General features: G+C 43.3%; 2 protein-coding genes and 1 long non-coding RNA gene across 11 annotated transcripts in view; 2 read left to right on the top strand and 1 right to left on the bottom strand.

Annotated features, from left to right (window-relative positions):
- The window catches only part of DBR1 (debranching RNA lariats 1), a 31,147-nt gene extending 19,401 nt beyond the window's left edge, over positions 1 to 11,746 (top strand). The window contains exons 7-8 of the mRNA XM_039486882.1: positions 928 to 1,073; positions 10,286 to 11,746. Of these exons, the coding sequence (XP_039342816.1) occupies positions 928 to 1,073; positions 10,286 to 10,955 (816 nt within the window). The 3' untranslated portion in view covers positions 10,956 to 11,746. The remainder of the gene's footprint in view (positions 1 to 927; positions 1,074 to 10,285) is intronic.
- Positions 8,164 to 15,962, bottom strand: LOC120371269. Its single transcript, XR_005584246.1, has 5 exons — positions 15,666 to 15,962; positions 14,380 to 14,455; positions 13,611 to 13,687; positions 9,799 to 9,899; positions 8,164 to 8,599 (listed from the first exon to the last, which is right to left on the bottom strand). It is a non-coding gene; the product is annotated as an uncharacterized LOC120371269 (long non-coding RNA).
- Positions 15,119 to 23,382, top strand: part of ARMC8 (armadillo repeat containing 8) — a 217,143-nt gene continuing 208,879 nt past the window's right edge. For 2 of the 9 annotated variants that reach the window (XM_039486877.1, XM_039486881.1), the window contains exon 1: positions 19,114 to 19,137. Coding sequence is in view for 2 of the 9 variants with exons in the window: in XM_039486875.1 (XP_039342809.1) it covers positions 15,463 to 15,507; positions 19,061 to 19,137 (122 nt within the window). In the remaining 7 variants the exon portion in view is untranslated. Of the gene's footprint in view, positions 15,508 to 15,539; positions 15,576 to 19,060; positions 19,138 to 23,382 lie in introns of those variants that run through there. The other 7 variants (XM_039486875.1, XM_039486874.1, XM_039486879.1 and 4 more) reach the window with 7 other exon arrangements.

Raw genomic sequence — 23,382 nt, forward strand, 5'->3', positions numbered from 1 at the left:
AGTCTGGAGTTTTTAACTTGATTAAAACCAGAGACATAGTCTGGTTCAGAGATGGGAGGTAGAACACTGGGGTTCCTGGCTGTTAGTCCACTAGATTATTGTGTCTCTCCAGCTAATGAGCTTTACCTTTTGTGGCAAGAAGCCACACAGACTGCTCAGTACATGCACTGCTTTACAACCAGATATCAAGACCATCGCCCAAGGTCAATCCTACAGGTAACTGTAAGGAAGACTATTAATGACTAGTACTAGTATAGAGAAAAATCAGTGACTAATACAACACCAGTGATCAGTTCTGTGTTTTCAAGGCTATCTTCAAAAGGCCCAGGATCTCTTTCAGAATCCTTTAAAACAGGGGATGTTCCTTACCCTATGAATCCCCTTCTTGGGCTGAAAGAGAAAAGCAGCTCTGATCATATTTTGCCAAACATTATAGGTTGGATAGTTCTATAAATGCAGTTCTTGGGAGATGCAATTGTTCTTTCCCCACTGCCTTCCTTTTTTTGAAGGAAGGGTTAAACAAACCAGTTCGGGATTGGTGGAAATAAATGGACTAAAAAGTAACTTCTGCTTGTTAGTCTGTATCTCAGATGCACCCACCTGGGCAGATTCTTGAATATATTGCCCACAAACTGTTTTCAACTTTTAACTTTAAAAATAAAGTCAAGCACTCAAAAGTTAGGAAATGCTAGAATTCATGTTGCCTGTGCAGCCTTAATTCAGCCTCCTTGTGCATATGCGTTACGATAGTCTCTAATTACATGATCACATACTACTATTTTCACAGAACCTCTGCCTTATTCAGTGGGCAGTTATACTGAGCTTTTAATTAAGAACTGATTGCCTGAAGATAATGCTTAAAGATAGAATGATGTCTTCCTGTCAGGTTGAATTAAATGTCTCATTTGTCAATATTGTTTTTCTCAGGTAATAGATATAGACCATGACCCCAACGCATCTGATTCTCTGGAATATGACATTGAATGGCTTGCTGTTCTCAAGGCTACTAACAATCTTATTAATGTGACTTCAAACGCATGGAATATGCCTGAAAACAATGGCCTCCATGCAAAGTAAGTAAAATGAGTATTGGGTTTAGGCTTTCTTTATGTTGAAAATATGCATATACTTTTGAAAAGGGAGATTTGGGATATTAGAGATAGGGTGGGTGAGGTAATATCTTTTAATTGGGGGCCTGGGGTGCACAGACAGTGCATAGTGTAGCATTCTCGTCCTGCAGCCAGGCCCCCATCTTTTGTAGCATCTGGTTATTTGTGGCGTGCCATGCCAGATGGGCCCACAGAGCCACATTTTCATCAGGGAACTGGGTGGATTGCCTGTGCAGAGCTTGGTTCTCTGTTGCGAGCTGTGATGCTTGGGCTCGAAGCATGGGGTGGTTTTCCTGGGAGTGGTCAACCCATTCTGCCATCTCAAATACCCTCTAGGGCATGCCAGGCAGGGAGTGGCCCACTGCCTTCATGTTCCCCCAGGGTAGGCCTCCACCATGTGGGAGAGTGCTCCAGACAAACTGTCAAAATCCCAACAAGGGCATTTGGGATCCTAGGTCAAAGAAGAGGGAAACCTGAGGTTGGGGGTCATAGAGGAGTTCATAGTCAGGTTCCAGGCCAGGGTCAATATCAAGGGTCAGAGTCTGTGTCAGATTCTGAGTCAGGAGGCAAAGTCCAAATCAAGCCAAAGATGAAGCCTGGAGTTCAGAAGCAGGAATGGTCATGGCAGCTACAAGAGATCGACACTGTTGCCTGGACACTTCCTGGAATACCTCTTTGGCTCCCTGTCCTATAAAAACCTATTGGGAGCCAGGAGTTGGGCTTCCCATGGTCTGTTTCCACAGCGGTTTGTGGGCATTAGAGTGCAAGCTGGTTACAGCTGCTGTTGGTTGGCACATGGAGATGCCAGTTACTTGGCAGCTCTACTAGCCTGGGTTCTAGATCCATTGGGCTGTAAGGCATATTGGGGAGCTATCCTAAAACCCATGACTGGTCCCCTGGTTTGGACAAAGTTATGTGTTGTTGAATGTAAAGTTGTGGGTGAGGATGAAATAGATGAGTATGGTGATGTGTTTGGAGTGAATATCTGAGTGTTGGCCACTGTCTTGTAGGTATTTCAGACAGGCAGCAATTCTGTCATTGTGAGGGATGTTGGTATATAGGGAGATGATATCCCTGATGGCAAGGGTAGTGTTCTGAGGGAGGTTGTTAATGTTGCAGTTTCTAGAGAAACTGTGTGTTCAGAGCCATAGCCTGAGTGGCTGATGTTCGCTGCTGTCTTCAATGGCTGCAAAAATTGTAAAAATGTGAGTTCTCATTAGTCCTGGTGGCAAAGAGCTAACCAGCTTTAGAGAATAAAATGCTGTGTTTGTCCACCTAAGCATTTAAATGGTCTCAGACTTTGAAAGTCATGCTGTTTTGAAGAAATGTGTAGAGCTGAGTCCCCACAGTTGCTGCTGCTAGACTGGAAACAGGCTTACACGAAACTGAAAAAATGGGGCAGCCCATATGTGTACATTGGGCTGGCTGTATCATCACAACAGAAAATGCAGCCGATTGTTACTTAAAGTACAAGTTCAGTTTTTTCCCCCAGTAGTTGACTTTCCTGTTCCTGATTATGCTGGCTTGTTTCAGTGAAATTCTTTATTGATTGAAAAATCAGTTTCTCTTTGGTCTTCCATATTAGTCCAGATATTTGGGCTATAGTCCCCCAATCAGTAGATGGAGATAACAGTAAAACTTTGGATAATGCCCCCATCCTTGCTAATGAGGATCTGACTATCATTCAGCCTTCAGTTATTTGCTCTCTCTAGCAGCTGGAGAATGTTGTTCCTGATAGGCTGCTGCTAGAGGAAAGCAGCAAGATGCTGGAGGCTTAAAGGAAGTCCTGTGACACTTAAAGTGTGCAGCTGTTCTTTGCAGCACATGTGCTATAGGGACAGTGTGTGGCCCTCAACTTCATGTACAATAGGGGAATCTTCCCTTAGCAAATGTTGATGTTAGCCCTACTGAACAACTCAGAGCGCCTGAGCCCCAGGCAGGGTTCAGGCTCCAACTCAACCTAACATTGCCAGCTCCTTCTGTGTAGAGGTGAGTAGGAAGCGTCTGTATTTGGCGAGCCCTGACAAAGAAGGGAAACCCCATAAAGAACTCCACTCCACTGGGGACTCAGCCCTTGGGTACAAAGCTCTGGGTGCAGAGTCCTAGCAATAGGGGGGAAGCTGAAGAACTTCCTCCAGACGTGGGCCCAAACAAGGTCCAACCACTGGGTCCTGGAAATGGTAGCATACAGAGATAGAATAAAGGCTGGTGTGAAACCTTGAGCAACTTAGCACAATGCAATAGACTTGTTGGCCAAATGGTGCTTGAGACCCTAAGCCACTTTCTGAATAGACAGCCATCTCCTGGGTTCTGGAGGATGAGAACAACATGGGGATCTGAGTCTTTCTCACTGTCTCCAGAGCAAGGAGTCTGTACTCAGTTCTGCATTGGAAAAAGTTCAACTTTTCTTAGGATACAAAGTATCAGAATGGAGCCACTTTAAAGGCAGTTTCTCAAGAAATGAACTTGGGTGGATTCTTATGCTTCCTGGTTATTCTGGGTATATCCCTATATGTGCCAATTCTGCAGTCTCAACAGAATTTTTGCAATTTATTATCCTGGACCAGCACTTCCAGTGCCAAGCCTTACCTCCCTTGGGGCCCTAAGAAAGGGCATATATTCTGTTGTACCTGGATAACTGGCTGTGTCTGAGGCGGTCTGTGTGTACTTGTAGAGGCATAGGTTGGTGATTAAACAAGAGACCTTGATCCTAAAGAGCAAATGTACTTGGAAAGTGGAGTTGATTACATCAGATGTTCAGTAAGCCTGCAAGATGTCTAAGTCTCACCGAGAGCAAAGTCTTTTCTTGACATTTTCTCAGCTGGATTTATCCTAGACTTGCCAGCATGGGAAGCTTTGACAATAGATGCTGGCATATATGTAACTGAAGGATTATACTACCTCCCCACTGAGCCAATTTTAGAGTAGCCTACAAATGAAAAATAGCGTACCTTGTACTCAAACAAAGCCAGTCTACTTGTACTCAAGCTTTCAGAAAAAATCTGGTCTTGGGCAAAGACCAAGCATGAATAATTTTAGCCCCAAAAGGTAGAAGTTGGATCAGTTGTAAGCAACTGAAAAGAGACCTTAATGTTGCAGAAGCATATCCATTCTAAGTGTTGTCATTATGCATTCAATTTTGTCTACAATATTTTGATATGAATACAAGTTTAATAAGATACATTAAATTGCTTTATAAAGTTAAGAAATGTGTATTGCCTAATGAATATAGTTTGTGCAGAGACAGACTTCAAGGACAAAATCATGTTTGCAACCTGTGGAAGACCCTCTTAAATTACTATAAAAGAGAAGATTGCTAATACACTCTGGGTCAAGTTCATCCCTATACTGAGAGGCCCAGCACAAAGCTATCCCATCTAAACCCTACTTAAGTTTTAAATGATGCATGCCTTGTACTGACTTTATTCCCAAGAGCAAGTTTCATCCAGAGCTTTAGCCCCTTGTGCCTATATGTTACAGTAGATGAGTAAATCAGAATCATACCCATCAGAACTGCTCAACTGTAGGAAATATTTCATATTACCTCTGGGGAAGGTGTTGCAAAAGTGTGTTTTCTGCTTTTCATTTCTTTTGCTGTTCTGATAGACAGACAACTCCTTTCAGGAAGATTTGAATGATTGAGGAACTTCTGCAATCAGGCAACTTCGTACAGTAGAACCTCACTATAACATGCTTCTCAGTAGCAAACCTTGGGCTATAGCAGTGTTTCTCAAACTGGGGTCCGTGAACCCTTGGGGGGTTCATGAGGGAACTCCAGGGGGTCCATGGGTCCTGCTGATCAACTCCTTCCCTTCCCTCCCAGTGCCTTCTGCATGCTGTTCCCTGAGGTGCTGGGGGAGGGAGGGAAGAGGAGCGGGGATGGGGCACTCTCAGTGGAGGGAGTGGAAAGGGGTGGGGGCAGGGCCTTGGGGGAAGGAGTGGAATGGGACTGTGGGGGGGGGGGCCTGGGGTCCATGGCAAAATTTTAAATCAAAATGGGGGTTCTTGGGTTACTAAAGTTTGAGAACCACTGGGCTATAGTGAACATGGTCACTGAATCCTTCCCCTGGCCCTGGGGTGGCAAAGGCGGAGAGCTTGAATGTGCTCCCCCGGGGCTGGAGGAGCTATTCCCCTCTCCTGATATAAGGAACCCCTGGCTACACCTAACAAATGGCTTGGATCCCCAGGGGTTCATTATAGCAAGGGTGTACTGTATATGCAAGTATGGTCTCATTTCATGAAAACAGGTGACATCTTTTATATATTTAGCCCTCTTTCTCCCCTGTTTCAGACACCTCTTTAAAACCCACCTCTTCAACCACTTCTTACCCTCTTACTGGAAGTCTTAGTCCTTCCTTTCTTGATCTGTTTAAATATTTTTGTATGTGTCTTGTTTTAGATTGTAAGCTTCCTGTAGCTGGAAAGGTTTTTAATCACTTTTGTAAAGCACCATGTAAATTTGATATGGAGAAATTTTGCTTGCTTCTAATAGCTTCCTCTTTCTTCACCAGTTCAGATGTTCGGGTTATAATTCCCCCCAAGGTGCAGATTGAGCCAGAATATTAAGGCTTTTGATTTCATATCACAGACAGCACTAGCTGTTTCTTCGTTTTCAGCTGAATACAATTAAAGCAGTACCAAGCAAAGACCGTCAACTGACAGTATTCAACAGCCATTAACTGATACATTTAGCAGTAGCAATTTGAACATACTGCAAAAAGCTTCAAGTGATTTGCTGGTGTGATATGCATCCAAATCTTCAGGGAGCCTTAGAATGAAAAATGTTAGAAAGATGAAACTTTCTTTACTAAGTCGATGTTGAAACTACCCAAAGCAGTTATTTAGTATAGGAGGGATTATTATTTGACTACTGCCTCCACCACCCTTCTCCAGAGCCTGCAAACCATGAACCTATTCTATAAACTTTGGCAAAAGTGCAAGCAGAAGACAGCCTTGCAAATATCCATTAAAAAGGATTTCACTGCCCTGCCTGCCACACATGCGTGTCCCTCCCTCCCCCCCCCCCTTTAGAGTGAGAGTAAAAGTTAAGTTTCCTGCTTCAGTAGTGAGTCTCTGATCAGTATCCTAATCCAGCTACAGACTATAGCTCTGGAGGCCACTTTATCTTGAAGCCTTGGTGATGGATCAAATGTCTGAGACTTCCTAAACAATAGATCTTATTGTACTGTGGACATCCAGGTGATGTAGCCTTCCCTCCTTTATGAATTTTGGGGTCAAATGAGGCAAGGGTGATTCTCCTGTTGGAAGACTGATTTGTTGGGCCTACATTCTGGCAGAGACCCAAGCATGACCTTTACCTTGCAATGTTATATGTTAGCTTTAGAGGGGTAGCCGTGTTAGTCTGGTTCTGTAGAAGCAGCAAAGAATCCTGTGGCACCTTATAGACTAACAGACGTTTTGCAGCATGAGCTTTCGTGGGTGAATACCCACTTCTTCGGATGCAAGTAGTGGAAATTTCCAGGGGCAGGTATATATAAGCAAGCAACTGCTGAGCTCCAGTTCATCTGCAAATTTGACACCATCAGCTCAGGATTAAACAAAGACTGTGAATGGCTTGCCAACTACAGAACCAGTTTCTCCTCCCTTGGTTTTCACACCTCAACTGCTAGAACAGGGCCTCATCCTCCCTGATTGATCTAACCTCGTTATCTCTAGCTTGCTTCTTGCTTGCTTATATATACCTGCCCCTGGAAATTTCCACTACTTGCATCCAAAGAAGTGGGTATTCACCCACGAAAGTTCATGCTGCAAAATGTCTGTTAGTCTATAAGGTGCCACAGGATTCTTTGCTGCTTCATATGTTAGCTTGCAAATGTTCTACTCTTCTTACAAAGCATGCTACTACTAGAAACTGGACTCAAAAATAGAAGTTGCAGGATCACAAATTGAGTAAGTCAGTAATGTGATGCAGGTGCAAAAGAGGCAAAGGTGACTTTGGGATATAGTAACAGGAATGTCATATGTAAGACGTGAAGTAATTGTTCTGTTCTACTCTGCACTGCTGAGCCTGGAACCCAATAGGTACTCTGCACTGCTGAGCCCTCAGCTGGAGTACTGTGTCCAGCTTTGGGCACCACACTTTAGGAAAAATGTGGACAAATTGGAGAAAGTCCAGAGGAGAGAAACAAAAATTATAAAAGTTTTAGACAATATGACCTAAGGAAAGTGGTTTTTTTTTTTTTTTTAAATCTAGACATCTTTAATTTTGAAAGAACACTGATAGGGGAACTTGGTAAGTCATCAAATGTGTTAAGTACTGCTATAAAGAGCATGGTGAGCAGTTGGTCTCCATGTTTGCTGAAGGTAGAAGAAGTAATTGGCTAATGCTGGATCAAGAGAGATTTAGGTTAGATATTGGGGGGAAAAACTTTATAAGGATAGTTAAGCTCTGAAATAGGGATGTTGTGGAATCCCCATCCTTGGAGGTTTTTAAGAACAGGTGGAACAAACAGCTGTCAGGGAGGATCTGGGTATATTTGATCCTATCTCAGTATGGGTGGCTGGATTAGATGATCTCTCAAGGTCCCTTCTGCGATGGGATCCCTGGGGTGCAGCCTGGGACTGTGGGACCGCTGTGCCCCTTAACTCTCTTCAGCCTGGGCTGTCTTTCTCAATGCCTTGCTAGTGACAAACAGCAAGCCTCTCCAGGTGCTATCACTGAGCACTAAAGCATGTGAAGTCCCACACCCAGCTAAATTGCTTGAATGCTCCCAGAACCACTCAAGAATCACACAGAGAAAGGCACCAGCCAAATCCTCCCAGCTCCCAGCCTTCTACATTGGGAATACACTGTCTTGCACTGCTCAAGCAGTGCAAATTTATTAATTGGTTCACCACTTCATCAATGGAAAGTGGATATACACCAGCCTTTGTAAACCTGAGCAAACACCCTTACCAAACACTTCAGGCAAACTCACTGGTAAAGATGAACAGTTAAACACATTTATTGACTACAAAAGATAGATTTTAAGTGATTATTAATGATAGGCAAAAAGTCAGTTAGTTACCAAAATAAAATATAAGGGTTGAGAGTTTAGACTGCATGCTATTAGACTGGGCAACATATGGATTAAGCATTTTTTCTCACCCCACTGGATATTGCAGTCCTAAATATACAGGTTTGTCCTTAAACCTGGGCCAGTCCCCTCTGTTGGCATCTTCGGTCTTCTGGGTGGTCTTTGTTGTTTGCAGCATAGGTGGTGGAAGGAGAAAAGTCCCAGCTTGTGGCCACTGTGTTCTGTTTTATACCCTCAGTCCATGTGCTTGGAGAACACAAGTCCAGACATGTTTGGTGGGCATTGCTGAGTCTCCAGGCAAGGTTGAGCAATTCCCCTGGCATGGCCTTGTGCAAGTGTGTCACTGATTTGTAACTCCTCCGCTGGACTGTGGCTGGTGATGTCTGTTTAGCACCCACCCACTGGGCGTTGGTTACCTCCCTTGTCATTCTCTGGAGAGCTAGTATCTGGGTGCTTTCCAAACCCACAGCATATTTTAGTGACAGCCATACACACATTCTCATAACTTCATATGCATTAATGATATACACCTTTAGATAGAAAAATGACTTTCAGCAGATCATAACCTTTCCTCTGATACCTCACATGGCCTGCTTTATATGCAAGATCACAATTGTATATAAATGCAGGATAGGGGAGTTATAGGATGCTCTCCCAAAGTATAGAATGTCACACCTTCCAGCCCTACATTTCTGTGATTCTGTGAAATCTTTCCTAGCGATTCTAATAGGAGGTCACAAGACCATTCCCAGTACCGGTGGTACTACAGTACACTACAGCAGGGGTGGCCAACCTGTGGCTCTGGAGCCACATGTGGTTCTTCAGAAGTTAATGAGGTTCCTTGTATAGGCACCAACTTTCCAATGGACCAGGGGGTGCTCACTGCTCTGCCAAAAGTCCTGCCCCGACTCCACCCCTTTTCCCTGAGCCTGCCATGCCCTTGCTCTCCCCCCTCCCACCCCGCATGCCACAAAACAGCTGATCAGCGGGTGAGGGGAGGGAGGGTAAGGCACTGATCAGGTGGGAAGTGCTGGGAGGGGGAAGCTGATGGTGGGAGCTGCTGACATATTACTGTGGCTCTTTGGCAATGTACATTGGTAAATTCTGGCTCCTTCTCAGGCTCAGGTTGGCCACCCCTGCAGTACAGTATTGTTGCCTGAACTCTCATGAGACTGGTATTCAGGCCCACGATTTGATCACCTTGCAGGAGATCTAGGATGACTGCCACTGTGGTTTGATGAATCTCTTTTCATTTGCTAGAGTGAGGGGTTAAGAACCATATTCTTAATGAGTGTGCCCTGCTTTGTGATAACACTGTTCGCAGATATGCCCACATTTCACTGGCACTACATGTGTGCATACATATGTTGAGTGGAAACTTCCATTCCTCACACATTCTATCAGTATTTGTGTTCATTGTGCATATGCCTGCATAAGAAAGCTGAGCTTTTGGTTTAAAGAATAAATCCTCCATTCAGAATAACTGAAGAACGGGAGTCCTGTTTAAAACATCTATTTGGGTTAGTTTAGCATAAATTAACCTATCCACACTAGTAATTATATTTTAGTCAGCCATAATATTTGGATGGGAATTCTGGCTTTTCCAGTATAAAGTAATTGTGCCTCATTGTTAACAGGTTAGAAATAATTACCTTCCTATAATGGTATCTCCTATCAGCTGGTGCTTGCAGTTAAAAAGACAGCAGGGTTTCAGGGAAGTTGAATCAGTAGTCCTTATGTGGCGATTTCTAGCCTAAAATGTAGATAATAGTTCAGTCAAATGTAAAAGTTCCAATATTCACATCAGTTTGAGTGATTGTTCAAAATATTTTAGGTAATCTTAAATTCTTATGCACATCAAGGAAGACTTTGCCTCTGTATATGGTATTTGTGAGATCATTACTGGACTCCATAATCTTAAAAGGATGATGATGAATTAGAGAGAGTTCAGAGAAGAGACACAAAAATAGTTTGAGGGATGGAGAAAATGCCTTACAGTGATACTCAGAGCTCAATCTGTTCAGTTTATCAGAAAGAAGATATGTCTATAAAGAGAACCTCTTCAAACAAGAACAGGAAGAGAGATGTCTTGGCTAATTGAGCTAATCAGAATCTGACATTTGTTTTTTATTCCTGTAGGTGGGATTACAGTGCAACAGAAGGAGCCCTCAAAGAGATATTGGAAGAGCTGAGCCATAACCTCAAAATTCCTTGTAACTTCAGTGTGACAGCTGCTTGTTATGACCCCTACAAACTGCAGAAAAATATGGAACCAGTTCATATAATCAATCCACAGACCACTGAGTTTTGTGCCAAGTTTGGCCTCACCGATATTAATGATAGGATTCAGCAAGTGAAAGAGGAGGGCTCAGTTCGGGGAGAATATGAGGAGGAGGAGGAAATGGACAGTACTGAGTCAGTAGAGGAGCCCAGTGAATATTATACAGATAATTCTGGGCTGTCTTCATCTATTAACCCAGATGAAATAATGCTGGATGAAGAGGGTGGTGATGAAGATCAAAGTACCTGTTCTGTGGATCCTTCACCTGATCACCCTCCTGACTTTTCAGCAAGTTTTTCTGACACCAGGATCATGCCAGATTCCATGATGATATCCTCTGATGATGCTATAGACTCTACCAATGAAGACCTGGAGAAATCTGGTGTGAGTGAGCAGACTGAAGAGAAGAGCTTAAATGAAAAAGCTTTAAAGCGGATTGGTAAAAATGAGAACGGAAACAGTGCCATGAAGAAAATTAAAAGACGGAATCAGGCTATCTATGCCACAGAGGATGAAGATCAAGTATAATGAAAATGTATTAAGGTCACACAGGTTTTATTAACTGCTGTAACTAGCTACCTTTTTGGTGTGTTGTGGGCAATGGTGAGAACTTTTAAAATTCAGCATTTGAAGTGATCAGTACCATTTTTATGCTACATACTACAGTATGCTACAAAACTTCTAATGGAGCAGAATACCTGTTTAGTAGTAGTCTTCTTGCTCAGTCCTTTTCAACTAAGTGTATTGTAGAAAGATTTCAAGTTTGTGTATAATCAGTTGGTTCTGCTTCAGCTTTTGATAATTAACTCATTTTATTTACATTCTGCTCTGCCTCCATACAATAACTGTAATACTTAATTAACTGAGAGAGAATTTCTTTAAATTGAAGTTAGGTTTGGAAGGAGAGGCTCTTTGCATTGCCTTTAATGCTATCTTTCAGCTAAAGGTAACACTTAGTACAGAATAGCTAATGCAGTAATTGTCTGCAGTGTGGTTAAAAGCAGTACTCCCAAGATAAAAAGAGAAGATGATCATGATTTTTATTTCTCTGGAGTTACTGTTTCTGCAGTAGAAGATCTTGGCAGTTGGTGTGTCTAAAAATATGAATATGTATTATGCATTGTCTAATACTGGTTTTAAATTTTAGTTCTATCTATACAGAAAAGAAATCTCACATTGCAAACAAATTATGACTGAGGTGGTTATGCTAATATGTTGAAGGCAAGTGCATTTGTTTTCAATATCAATTCTCATGTGTTTCTCTCCCAAAAGTTCAGAACAGTATTTCAAAATTAAAATACTAATGTAAGCTAAAATTATCTAGCAATAACCTCATATACATTTTGTATCTGAATTACTGCCTCAATAACTCCAAATTTGAATCTTCTGACTTTATGGGTAAGCTGTTGTGTTTGGTGCTTTCAGGGGAGAGGGCTGAAAGTTTATACACTTACAATAGGTAGTGATGCATGTAGTAAATGTTACCTAACATGTTCCATTAAGAGCCTGTTTGCAGTTGCTTATAACTTTGTCAAACTCTAACTATTTGGGCTAAAATGTTCCATGCCAGCTCTCTTACTTTGAAACTTTTAAGTAAAAAAAACTATTTCCTAATCTCATTCTGAGATAAGGAGATAGATGAAAGAACTAGGCACGTATCTTCTAGAGAAGAGAAGGCTGAGGGACACAATCTTCAAATATGTAAGAGGTTATCGAAGAGGATAGTGATCTTTTGTTCTCTCATGTCTACCCAGTGTGGGAGAAGAAATATTCAGCTTAGTTTGTAACAAGGGAGTTTCAGGTTAGAATGGTTTTTCTAATATCTAAGGATAGTTAAGTACAGGAACAGGTTACTTAGGGAGGTTGTGGAATTGCCATCACTGGAGGCTTTTAAGAACAGTTTAGACAAACACCTGTCAGGGATGACCTAGGTTTTACTTGGTCCTGCTTCAGTGCAAGGGGGATGGGCTAGCTAGCTGATATCTCAAAATCCCTTCTGGCCCTATATTTGTGGGTGGTTTTTTTGCACATTAAACTTAATTGTTTTGTTGAAGCTTTAGTGCCTCCATCATTTGGTGCTAAAATATAAGGGGGTTACCTTATTGTTAGTGAGATGCCTTTCACTGTCCCCATGAAATTCTGTCAGAGTTATGAACCTCTGAAAATTGTTGCTTGCACAGACTCAAACTTCTTAGGCCTGGTCTACATGGGGGGATTGACCTAAGATATGCCACTTCAGCTACGAGAATAGCGTAGCTGAAGTCGACATATCTTAGGTTGACTTACCTTGTGTCCTCATGGCGCAGGGTTGACTGCGGCCACTTCCCTGTCAACTCCACTTCCGCCTCTTGCCGTGGTGGAGTACAGGAGTCGACAGCAGAGTGATCAGGGATCAATTTATCGTGTCTACACTAGTCTAGACCCTTAGTTTGGCAGCTAAGGAGGAAGTAGCCTGGTTAGAATGCAAACAGATGAGGAAGTGGGCCCGAGCAGAGTAGGGGGGAGACTGGGATGTGGAGCCAGTGGAGGGCATAGGACTGGGATGTGGCATTGAGGAGGGAGGAGACTAGGAGTAGGACAAAGAGAGGTTCATGGGACATCCTGTAAAAGAGTCTTAACTACTGTACACACCTGCTTCAGAATCAGAATGTTAAGGTTGCAAAGTCAAGGATTCTCAAAAGCTGGACCTGAAACCTAATCTGGTCCCCTTTGTTCATATGCATTATTGTAAACTTGCATGTTATTTTTTTCCATAAAACCCCTGCTTCTTTCGGGGCACAGAATGGATGACACTTTGAGCAGATATATCATATACTCGTTTTATCCTTATCATTCAATGTGTGTGGCCCTATTGCTTATTTACTGCACACCATTCACCATTTTACTCTCGATACAGTATTTCGTATGGGCAGTCATTGCTGTAGCATCTGAGTGCTTCACAAATGAAGGTAGCCTGTGTCACCGATGGTGGTGCAATCTCTACAAAGCAGTAAAATGACTAGGTGGGAGTCAGTTTCAGGGTTGCTGTACTGATCTTATAGGATCAAATTCACTATCAATTTTGTGTGCATGGCTCTAATGTGACTTTACTGGTGCACAGTACCCATAAGTACAAGTGTGCACCTTCCACCCAAAACATGGTGAGACAAGCAAAACTTCCAGCTATCATGGAATGGTACAAACCTTGAGCACTAGGTACATCCAATGTACCTTTGGGTCACATAGACCAATCGTTGACATTCAAAGAACACCTCAAGAAGCTGAAAAAGAAAGTGAAGTTCTGGAATTATGTACACCTGAAAATGGCAAACACAAAATGGGGAGCTGACCCCACCCCATTCTAAGCAACCAGTCTTGCTCTGTGCTAATCAATTATGGAGTATAATTATGTCTTACAGTGTTCCCCTTTTACTATATGCTCTGTGCACTGTAGTGTTTCTACATAGGTTTTTCTGGAACTCCATATTAGAGGTCTGCTGGTGTCCTTAGCTTATGTCTAACACAAGGAATGTTTAAACCAATAAACCACTACCCTTTTATACTGCCTCCATTCCTAAGCACTAGCATATGTGTCTAATATAAAGGGGTTTTGAATTGTAGGTAGGTTGAGAGTAGATGGATCACAAGTGTCATTAACACTGAAAGCTAAATCACACTAGGGCAATGGTTTCAATTTTCACCCAGCTATGCAAAGGTTTAAGCTCTATTGGCAAACCCATGAATGAACCTCCTATACTATGAGCAGAGCCCTACCAAATGCTGCACATCTGCAAGTGTCTGGGGAGTCAGACTAATTTTCTTGTCAGTGGAAATGCCCAATGTGTTCCCCAAGACAGACTGCTACTTTTGAATCTGCTTGTATTTCTTTGGTTTCAATTTCAGATTGGCACACACATTTATCACACACCATTTGTAATTGCATCAGTTCCTCCTCAGAAGTGTTAGAACTCACCAAGATATCTTCTTGCTATTACAGATAGGCTGAGAGTACCATTCCATGGAATGCTCTTTACATAAGATTCCCAAAGCTAGTAAGGGAACACAAGCCAAAAACCATTAATTTGCCACAGCTGTTACCCTGCAGTAAAAGTGATCTTTTCTCTGTCATTTGAAGTTATTTCTATTGCCAAGATCTAGTGTAGAAAACCAGAATGAACATGTTCCAGCATCAAGGATATTTTTCTATTTGTGTTAATGGATAAGAATCCTTTAACTTAATTTAGTTTTCTATAGTACACACAATCGACTATCTTTTTTATTTTTTGCTATAACTATGCACCTGTCCTTCCACTCACCACCTTGTGCTCCCTCTGCTTCCATCCCCACCCCACCTCCCGTGCTCCCTCCCCCTCCATCCTTATTCCACTGTGCTCACTCACTTCTTTGTGCTCCCTTTCCTTCCATCCCTATCCCACGTCCCTGCACTTCCATTCCCACCCAATCGCCCTGTGTGCCTTCCCTCCTCCCACTCACCTCCTTGTGCTCCCTCTCTTCCATCCTCACCACCCTGTGCTCGCTTGTCTTCCTAGGTTCCCTTCCTCCTCCCACTCATCTCCCTGTCTTCCCTCACCTCCCTGTTCTCCCAATCCCCATGCTCCTTCCACCTCACCTTTCTGCAGTCCCTCCTCCTGACCCTGTCTCCCTGTACTCTGTCCCTGCCACCTATCAGCGGCTAGCCCTGTTAGTCTGTATCCACAAAAACAACAAGGAGTCTGGTGGAACCATAAAGACCTCTGTGGTGCTACTGGCACATGCGCACTGTAACTCTCTTCCCCCTCCCTCCAACCAGGAGGAAAAAAATCACCTCCCCCCCTCAGGGCGCCAAAGGCCTCAGTGGGCGCATGCGCACCGGTTTGGGCCACAGACAGCGAGTTTGGGTTTGGTGTTAACCGATTCGTTAGAGCAACTCCTGTGGCCCAGCCGGGCGCTAGTACCGCCCCCTCCCCCACCCACGGCGATGGGCTAGGCTCGGCGGCGGTAGTGCTGGCCGCCTCGCGCGCGGTTGGGTGCCGTCGTTGCCGCGCGCGCCCCCAAGATGGCGTGTGTGCTGGAGACGCCGCTCCGCATGAGCGTCCTCTCGGTGAGTACCCGGCCCTTCCCCCGCGGGGCACTGGAGCCCGCTCGGCGGCTTGTCCTGTGCGGCGTCATGTAGGTGGGGGAAACCCGACGGAGCCCCAGTAGGGACGCGGGCTCCCCCCCTGCCCTTCCCCCGGGCGCCGGGGGCCCCGGTTCCCTTACCGAGGTCAGCGTGGATCTGTCCCAGGCGAGCAGCGTTAGGTGCTGTCAGGCGGGGACGCTTCCTCAGACTTGTCCTGTTGGGCCCGCGGCCAGGGGCTTGGCTGTGCCTGCCACCATGGCCTGTGCCTGTCAGTGCAGAGCTAGGAAGTGCCCCCCTGGTGTGAGTGTGACCCCCCCGTGCCCGACTCCTGTGCGTCCCGGGGGAGGGGGAGAGAGACTCGGGAGAAACCACAGGGGCCCAGGGTGGGTAGAGAGCCACCTCAGTTCGCTTTCTCGTCCCTCCTAGCTCTTACTCTGCTACCGAGGACGGCGGGCCCCAAGCAAGATAAGGCACCCCCTTGTGGAGCTGGGGAGGATCCAGGAGGGATGCACTGAAGGGAAAAGAGATGGGAAGGAGATGATAGTGTGGGTGGGGAAGCACATATGAGACATGGGGAAGAGGTGAAAAAGGATAGAGGAAATAGATAAAACTAGACAAATTGGATAAAAGCATTAAAGATGGAGAGAATGTGTCTGTTGGGGAAAAAAGGGAATAAAGAAATGAAAATGGTGCCTCTATGAAGACAGAAAACTTATAACTTAGTGTCTTTTGTGTATGTGTCTGTATTTTATTGTGTAGCTAATAGATGCCCTATAGCTAGATGTGAGGAAAGATGTAAGAGCCAAAACAGTATTTATATACTAACACTTTGTGTTGGGTACTCTAATTTAAAAAAAAAATCAATGTCTTGGATGTTAAATATTCAGGATTCTCTGGTTCTTTTTGTTGCAATATATTCAATTCTCAGTGTTTTTTTTTCTTTCCCCCCAATGCAGATAGGGTAGTATTACTTCCTTTTTTCAGAAAGTATTCATTTTACCTTCCTCTACCTGTATTGGTGTTGAGTCTACACACTCTCACTATAAACTTTGCACCATATATAGGGATGCAGGGTCCTTGCTTATGAAAACTGCTGTCAGTTCAGGGCTTTTGAAGCTTCCTTGCCCATTCATCACTGGCAAGTGGTAATTTGGTCTTGGTCACTGAAGACTGCTCTTTGTAGCACTTCTGATGGCCATGTTGCTGCTGTCTCATGAAGAGGCTCATCCACTGTTGCTATACTGACATGGTGTGTAGACAACACGTTGCCCTCGCTCTACAGCACTGGAGTTTTAGAGTGGAAAAAAAACAGGAATCCTAGCATGAAAGCATTTCCTCTTCCTGTTGGCCTGAAGGGAGGAGATAACAGACAGACTTACCCATGGTGGTTGCACTCTAGTGCCACCCACCATTGCACTGAGAAAAAGTGGGAGATTGTGATTAGGAAAAAAAGGAAAGTGTCATTGTGTTTCTTTGATTTAGTTATAATTGGCGGTGTTTTTATTTAAATAGCAAAATAAAGGAATACATTGCCCCTTCACCTCTGGGTAATAGTGTTTATTACTGAATGCAGCTGTCCCATATCTTAAAATGAAAACATTGTGAACCAAAATCCTACTTGCCAGTCTGAAGTGGGTACCTTAAAAGCTGAAGTATCTGTGTCTTTAATTTTTATTATTAAGCTTTTAAGCAGCGTGAAGGTGTTACTTGTGTTTGAATGGAATAGTGCCAAGATTATACCCCAGTCACTACTTGTTTTTATATTACTATTTCTGTTCGCTACTCCTTAGAAGATTGAAGGTTATATATTTGAAATTGTGAGCAAATAAATTCTGGTAACAATAACTATGAAAAATCTGTGGAGGTTTGACAGACTGCTTCTTATGGATATTGGTGATGAGCTGTTCCTCCCAGCAGTGAGTGAACAAGTTAACCTTTGTGTGGCAGGGTTAGTACTAGTCAATAGGCCAAAGGACAGTCTAGATTAGAATCAGCACTTATTGGGAGGTCTTCATTTTGCATCCATACATAATTAGGGTTTGCTTCGGATATATTTCTGGTGGCAGTGAAAGTCTGCTACTGAGCCCGTTCTACTCTCAAAAGCTTCATCCTTGGGACAGATAGCCAAACGCTCCTGTAGAATGTAGGTGGCATAATGAATCAGGGGGCCTTTAGGTTCCTCTTGCTTCTCTCAGATAGTCATGAGACGGTAGAGAGGAAGATAGTGGACATCCTTGAAATCCAGCTTGATAAAGAGGAGTAAACTAAATCCAAGGGCAAGTATTTCCCCACTCAAAAAGCATGATTGAACTTATAGTTCCCTTTCATTCCTCAAGGAAGTCACTGGGGAGGAATGTAAGAAGCCCAATAAAGGGAATAGGCTCAGCTGGCAAACAATACCATTTTTCCAGGTTGGCATCCATTCTTCTAAACTGGATGCCTGTAGTTAGCTCTACATGTTAGTTTAGGAAAGCCTAAATAAGTCGTCAGACTTTCAGGAGTGCCGAGTATCGGCAAATTCCATTTGTCAGTGGAATCTGTGGGTGCTCTCCACCTTTGAAAATTAGGCCACTTCTATTGTGGCCTGATGAATTCATTTTCTGGGAAATTGAGAACAGTTTCCTGAGATGAAGGAAACACTTTGTTGTATGTCGTTGTGAGCTTGGAGTGGAGGCTTTCCCTCCCTTCTTTCCTTCTCCGACCATTGATTTCGGATGCTAGTCACTTGCATGCACTTCCAACCTTGGACATCTTAAGGGAAAATAACTAATCACTGGTGCATAAATATTTAGCGGATACATATGTTGTTTCTGGGATCAGAGTTTTAAATTAGTCTTGTGAGGAATGCAGTGTGTATTGTTACTGTATGTGATGGAGTGTGTTGGACTTATTTATAGAAAGGCAGACTCTGTCAATGAAAGTGATGAATGTGATGTGTGAGGGTAAGGTGTATTAAAGAAGGATACCTTAACTGAGCACTCCCTTGTTTTTAGGGCTTATGTAGGTGGGTATTCCTCTTGAGCAACTTTAACTGTTTTATTAACTTTTTTTCCTGTGTGGGGTTATAATACATTTCCACAGAAAAAGTTAACCAAGCGGTAATGTTCTGCAAGTGTTGCCTTTCCATTCAACCACAAAAAAGTGGTTAAATTGCAAATTAAGACAATCCTGACATCTAGACCAAACATGACTCATATGCCTCAAACACAAACATTAGAATGCCCAAATGCCCACACAATGCCTGTACAACTCCCTTTCATTCCCAATGTATGAATACCAAAATATGCACATCCCATTCAAAATTGCACTCTCACACACAGTGTTAACTCCCAAATTAGAAGTTGTTTGTTGTAAATATTATGCATTTGAATGTGATCATGCAGTTCTATCACAATCTTGTGATAGTTTTATAGTTTTGTGTCTCATTAGGCATTGCTGTTAGTTTGGAATTTGCCACTCTTTGTAGCACTTCTGATGGCCATGTTGCTGCTGTCTCGGCATGAATTGACAAAGTTTAAATTCTTTTTCTCCGTAGGAAGTAACTGCTAGCAGTCGCCATTATGTTGACAGATTATTTGATCCTGATCCCCAGAAAGTCCTTCAAGGTGTCATGTAAGTAATATGAACTTGAGTTTGAAATTCTATCATAAGTAGTCTATGTTTGCTTGAAACCCAGCAGCTTTGCACTTGAAGGGAAAGAAAGAGGTACTCTGCAAATTTCTACATGAATTTATTTTGGAAAGTATTACATGGATCAAATACAAACACACAATCACGTTTTAGTATATTATTGCTTTGTAGTGCATACTGTTGGTAGCGGAGCCTCACAATCACCAGAAGGGCAGCAGGTGCCCTCCTTTCAGGTCTGATTGGAATTCTGTCCTTATTCCGTCATCACAGCAGATGTGTGCAACCCCTGCTTCAACAGTCTTCTCTTGCTAGTATGTATAGAACATTGCATTGACCTTCTGACTCAGCCTCAACACAGGGAAGCCCTCTCTCAACTTGCTCAGCAGAATCTATTTTTTCTCTTCCTCTAGCCTAGCATCAGTAGTAGTAGGGAGATGGTGTTGATAGAAAGATTTTGAAGGAAAACTTTCAGGGTTTGTTGACTGGGCTATAAGGTTGTTTCCTGTCTCCACTTGGGTCCACAAATTCTTCATCCCTCCACCATTACACAGCAACACTGCAAAAAAGGCCTTGAGCTGTCCAGGACTGACTTCCTGTGACAGGCTATCTCCTTGCCTTTCAACTGTCTCCTCCTGGCTGATGTTAACTAGGTTTACTAGAAGATGTGAAAAGACCAGGTATTCAGAGGGCCATGAGACAGATAAGGGATGGGATGTCTCATACTGCCCGTGGACAGCTTGTTTTTCCATATGTCCCAGAATGTGTCTTGGCGCTAATGCCTGGCCCCTCTGTGGATTACTAGCTTGAAAGTCCACAAACACACTACAACACTGCCTCCTGGGTCAGTCTGCTCTTCTAGAATTAGAAACACCTCAGGCTCCCAACCGGCTCTTAAGCCTCAAGTTGTTCTCTGTTTAAACAGCATCTCTGACTTGGATCAAGACACCCTTCCCTACCCCAAATCATGAAGTGTAAATGTTAGATTCTTTGTCCTCACTCAGTGTAGAAAGATCAGACTCCATCTCCACTCTCCTTTCCCTCATGCTTGCTTTTTGAGAAGGCCAAGGTCCACAGTCTCACTGATGGTTCCTTCCCAAGCCCATCTCATTTTCTAGCCAAGTTTGGCCGTAAATCTCTAAGGAAAAAATTCTCTAAAAAGAAGCAAAAATTGCAGTCAGCATCTTCAGATAACTCAACTAATCATCAAAAGCATTTCCCTAGATCAGAGGCATCAGACTCATTCTGTGGTGAGGACTTCATTACCTTTTCACTCAGGTCGTGGACTGGGAGTAAAATTCACTGGCAAGAAGTGAATCTTGCAGTCTAGGTTGACTGCAGAATGTGCTCGTCAGTTAGTGAAGTTAAATATTGCATTGAAGACAATTTAAATAAATGCATTTTGTTTCCTCCCTTTTTGTCAAATTAGCTCTTTGTTCCCACTGTAGACAGTCCTCCCTCCACCCCTACCCCCTTTATCAACTTTTCCTGTCTCAATCCTATATTCTGGACACTGCATCCTGCCTCTTTCTCACTGCGCTCCTCCCCATGGTACTTATATGCACTCCTTTCTCACCCACCCTGGGACCTGGGGTCTCACCTCTTGCTTTCCCCACCTTTTGGGCACTAGTGCTGTGGGGTGCAGCAGGGGACAATTCTCCCCTGAACTGGTTGCTTCAAACAGCCAGTTATTCTGAGCCTGTTGCTCTGGGCTTTGGCAGCAACATGTGAGGGAGAAGCTTCAAGGAAGAGGCTGCCTTGAAATTAGAGCAGTAGCCTCCGGGTGGTGGAGGCAGTCAATACTTTTTAAATCCGTAGGTCCAGGTAACTTGTATTCAAGAGGTTTTTAAAAAGAGATGGTTGAAGACCTTGCTTGAACATTGATGTTCATTTTCAAAAGGTCTTGGAATACTGGAAAAGTTCCAGAAGACTGGAAGAAAGCTAATTTGCCCAATACTTTAAAAGAGTAAATGGAATGACCTGTGTAATTATAGGCCTGTCAGTCTGACATCAACCCCAAACAAGATAATGGAGCAGTTGATGTGGGATGAATAAAGACTTAAAGGAGAGTAATATAGTTAATGCCAATCAACATGGGTTTATTGATGAGATAAAGTTTGATTGAGAAGGGTAACATGTTGATGTAATATACTTACCTCTGGAACGTAGACCAGCCCTAAGTCGATATAAGGCAGCTTACGTTGACCTAACTCTGTAGGTGTCTACACTACAATGGTGCTCCCACTGATGTAAGTCTCCCACTACATCGACCTAGTAACTCCACTTCCACGTTCCCCCTCCCCCCCCACCCCCCAAATCCCTCACCAGGAGGCTGTCAGTCTTGTGTTCTTCTCTCCCTCCATCCCCCAGTCCCTCACTGGGAGGCTGTCGGGCTCTCCTTCCCCTCCCTCCCTCAAATCCCTCACTGGGAGGTGACAGCAGGGCTCCAGATTGGTAGCCCCAGAAGTGGGGCTGGCGCTCTGGGCTGTGAGGAGCTGTCAGTGCCCCCATAATGCCTCACTTCAGTTGGTGGAAGAGCTCCTGGTGAGGACCCGCACTGCCAACAGAAGGGGCCACTGTGGACATGAAAGCCACTGTAATTACTGCGGTGGCTATATGTCGGCTTAATTTTGATGTGTAGACAAGGCCTTAGACTTCTGTGAGGCATTTGACTTGGTACCGCACAACATGTTAATTAAAAAAAAGTAGAACAGTATCAAATTAGCCTGGCACATATTAAATGGATTAAAAACTGGCTAACCGATAGGTCTCTAAATATAATTGTAAACAGGGAATCATCATGGAGTGGGTGTGTTTTTACTAGGTTCCCATAGGGATTGGTTTTTGACCCTATACTATTAAACATTTTTAGTAATGACCTGGAAGAAAACATAAATTATCATTGATAGTTTGCAGCTGACCCAACAAATGTGGGCATGGTAAATAATAAAGAGGATAGATCATTGATACAGGGTGATCTGGATTGCTTGGTAAGCAGGCGCAAGCAAACATTATGCTTTTTAATATGGTTAAATGTAAACATATACATCTAGGAACAAAGAATGTAGGCTACTCTTACAGAATGGGGGACTCTATCCTGGGAAACAGTGACTCTGAAAAGGTTTGGGGATATTGATGGATAATCATGCTGAACATGAGGAGTTCCCAGTAGGACACTGTGTCAAATGAGCCAGTGCAGTCCTTGGATGCATAAACAGGAATCTCGAGTAGGAGTAGAGTGGTTATATTACCTCTGTAGTTGGCACTGGTGTGACTGCTGCTGCAATAGTGTGTCCAGTTCTGGTTTCCACAATTCTGGAAGGATGTTGATAAATTAGAGAGGTTCAGAGAAGAGCCTCAAGAATGATGAAAGGATTAGAAAACATGCCTTATAGTGACAGACTGAAAGAGCTCAATCTGTTTAGCTGAACAAAGAGAATAAGGGGTGACTTGTTTATGGTCTATAATTATCTATATGGGTAACAAATATTTGATAATAGGCTCTTCAGTCTAGCAGAGAAATGTATAACACGACCCAATGGCTGAAAGTTGAAGCTAGAAAATTCAGGCTTGAAATAAGGGGTAAATTAACAGTGAGTAGTTAATCAGTGGAGCAGTTTATCAAGGGTTATGGTGGATTCTCCATAACTGGTAATTTTAAAATCAAGATTGGATGTTTTTCTAAAATATATACTCTAAGAATTATTTTGGGGAAGTTCTATGGTCTGTGTTACACAGGAAGTCAGACTACATGATCACAGTAGTCCCTTTTGGCTTTGGAATTTATGAAGAAGATATGCTGAGCACTTTCAGTAGCCATAGGCCTCAGTGAGATTTGTGTGTCCACTAGGGACATAGGAGCTATGTGTGGGTGGAGCATAGGGTGACCAGATTTCCCGATTTTTAGGGACAGGCCTGATATATGGGGCTTTGTCTTATATAAGTGCCTATTACCCCCCAGCCCCTGTCCTGATTTATCACACTTACTGTCTGGTCACCCTAGTGGAGCATGTTCATTGCAGGCAGATTCTTTGGAGAACAGCTGCCAGCCTCTAACAAAGCTCTGAGCATCTGCATATAACTTGGTCAAATTTGGGTGGATTTTTCACAGGGAAAGCAAAAGCGAGGCACATCTGACACTAATGCAAACACCACCAAATTTCAATTCCATGTTCCAAAGCCTGTAGGTGCTAATGCTTCTGAATTAAACTTGGGAAACCTTTTTTAGCA

Source organism: Mauremys reevesii, linkage group 9, assembly GCF_016161935.1.
Source record: "Mauremys reevesii isolate NIE-2019 linkage group 9, ASM1616193v1, whole genome shotgun sequence".
NCBI lineage: Eukaryota > Metazoa > Chordata > Testudines > Geoemydidae > Mauremys > Mauremys reevesii.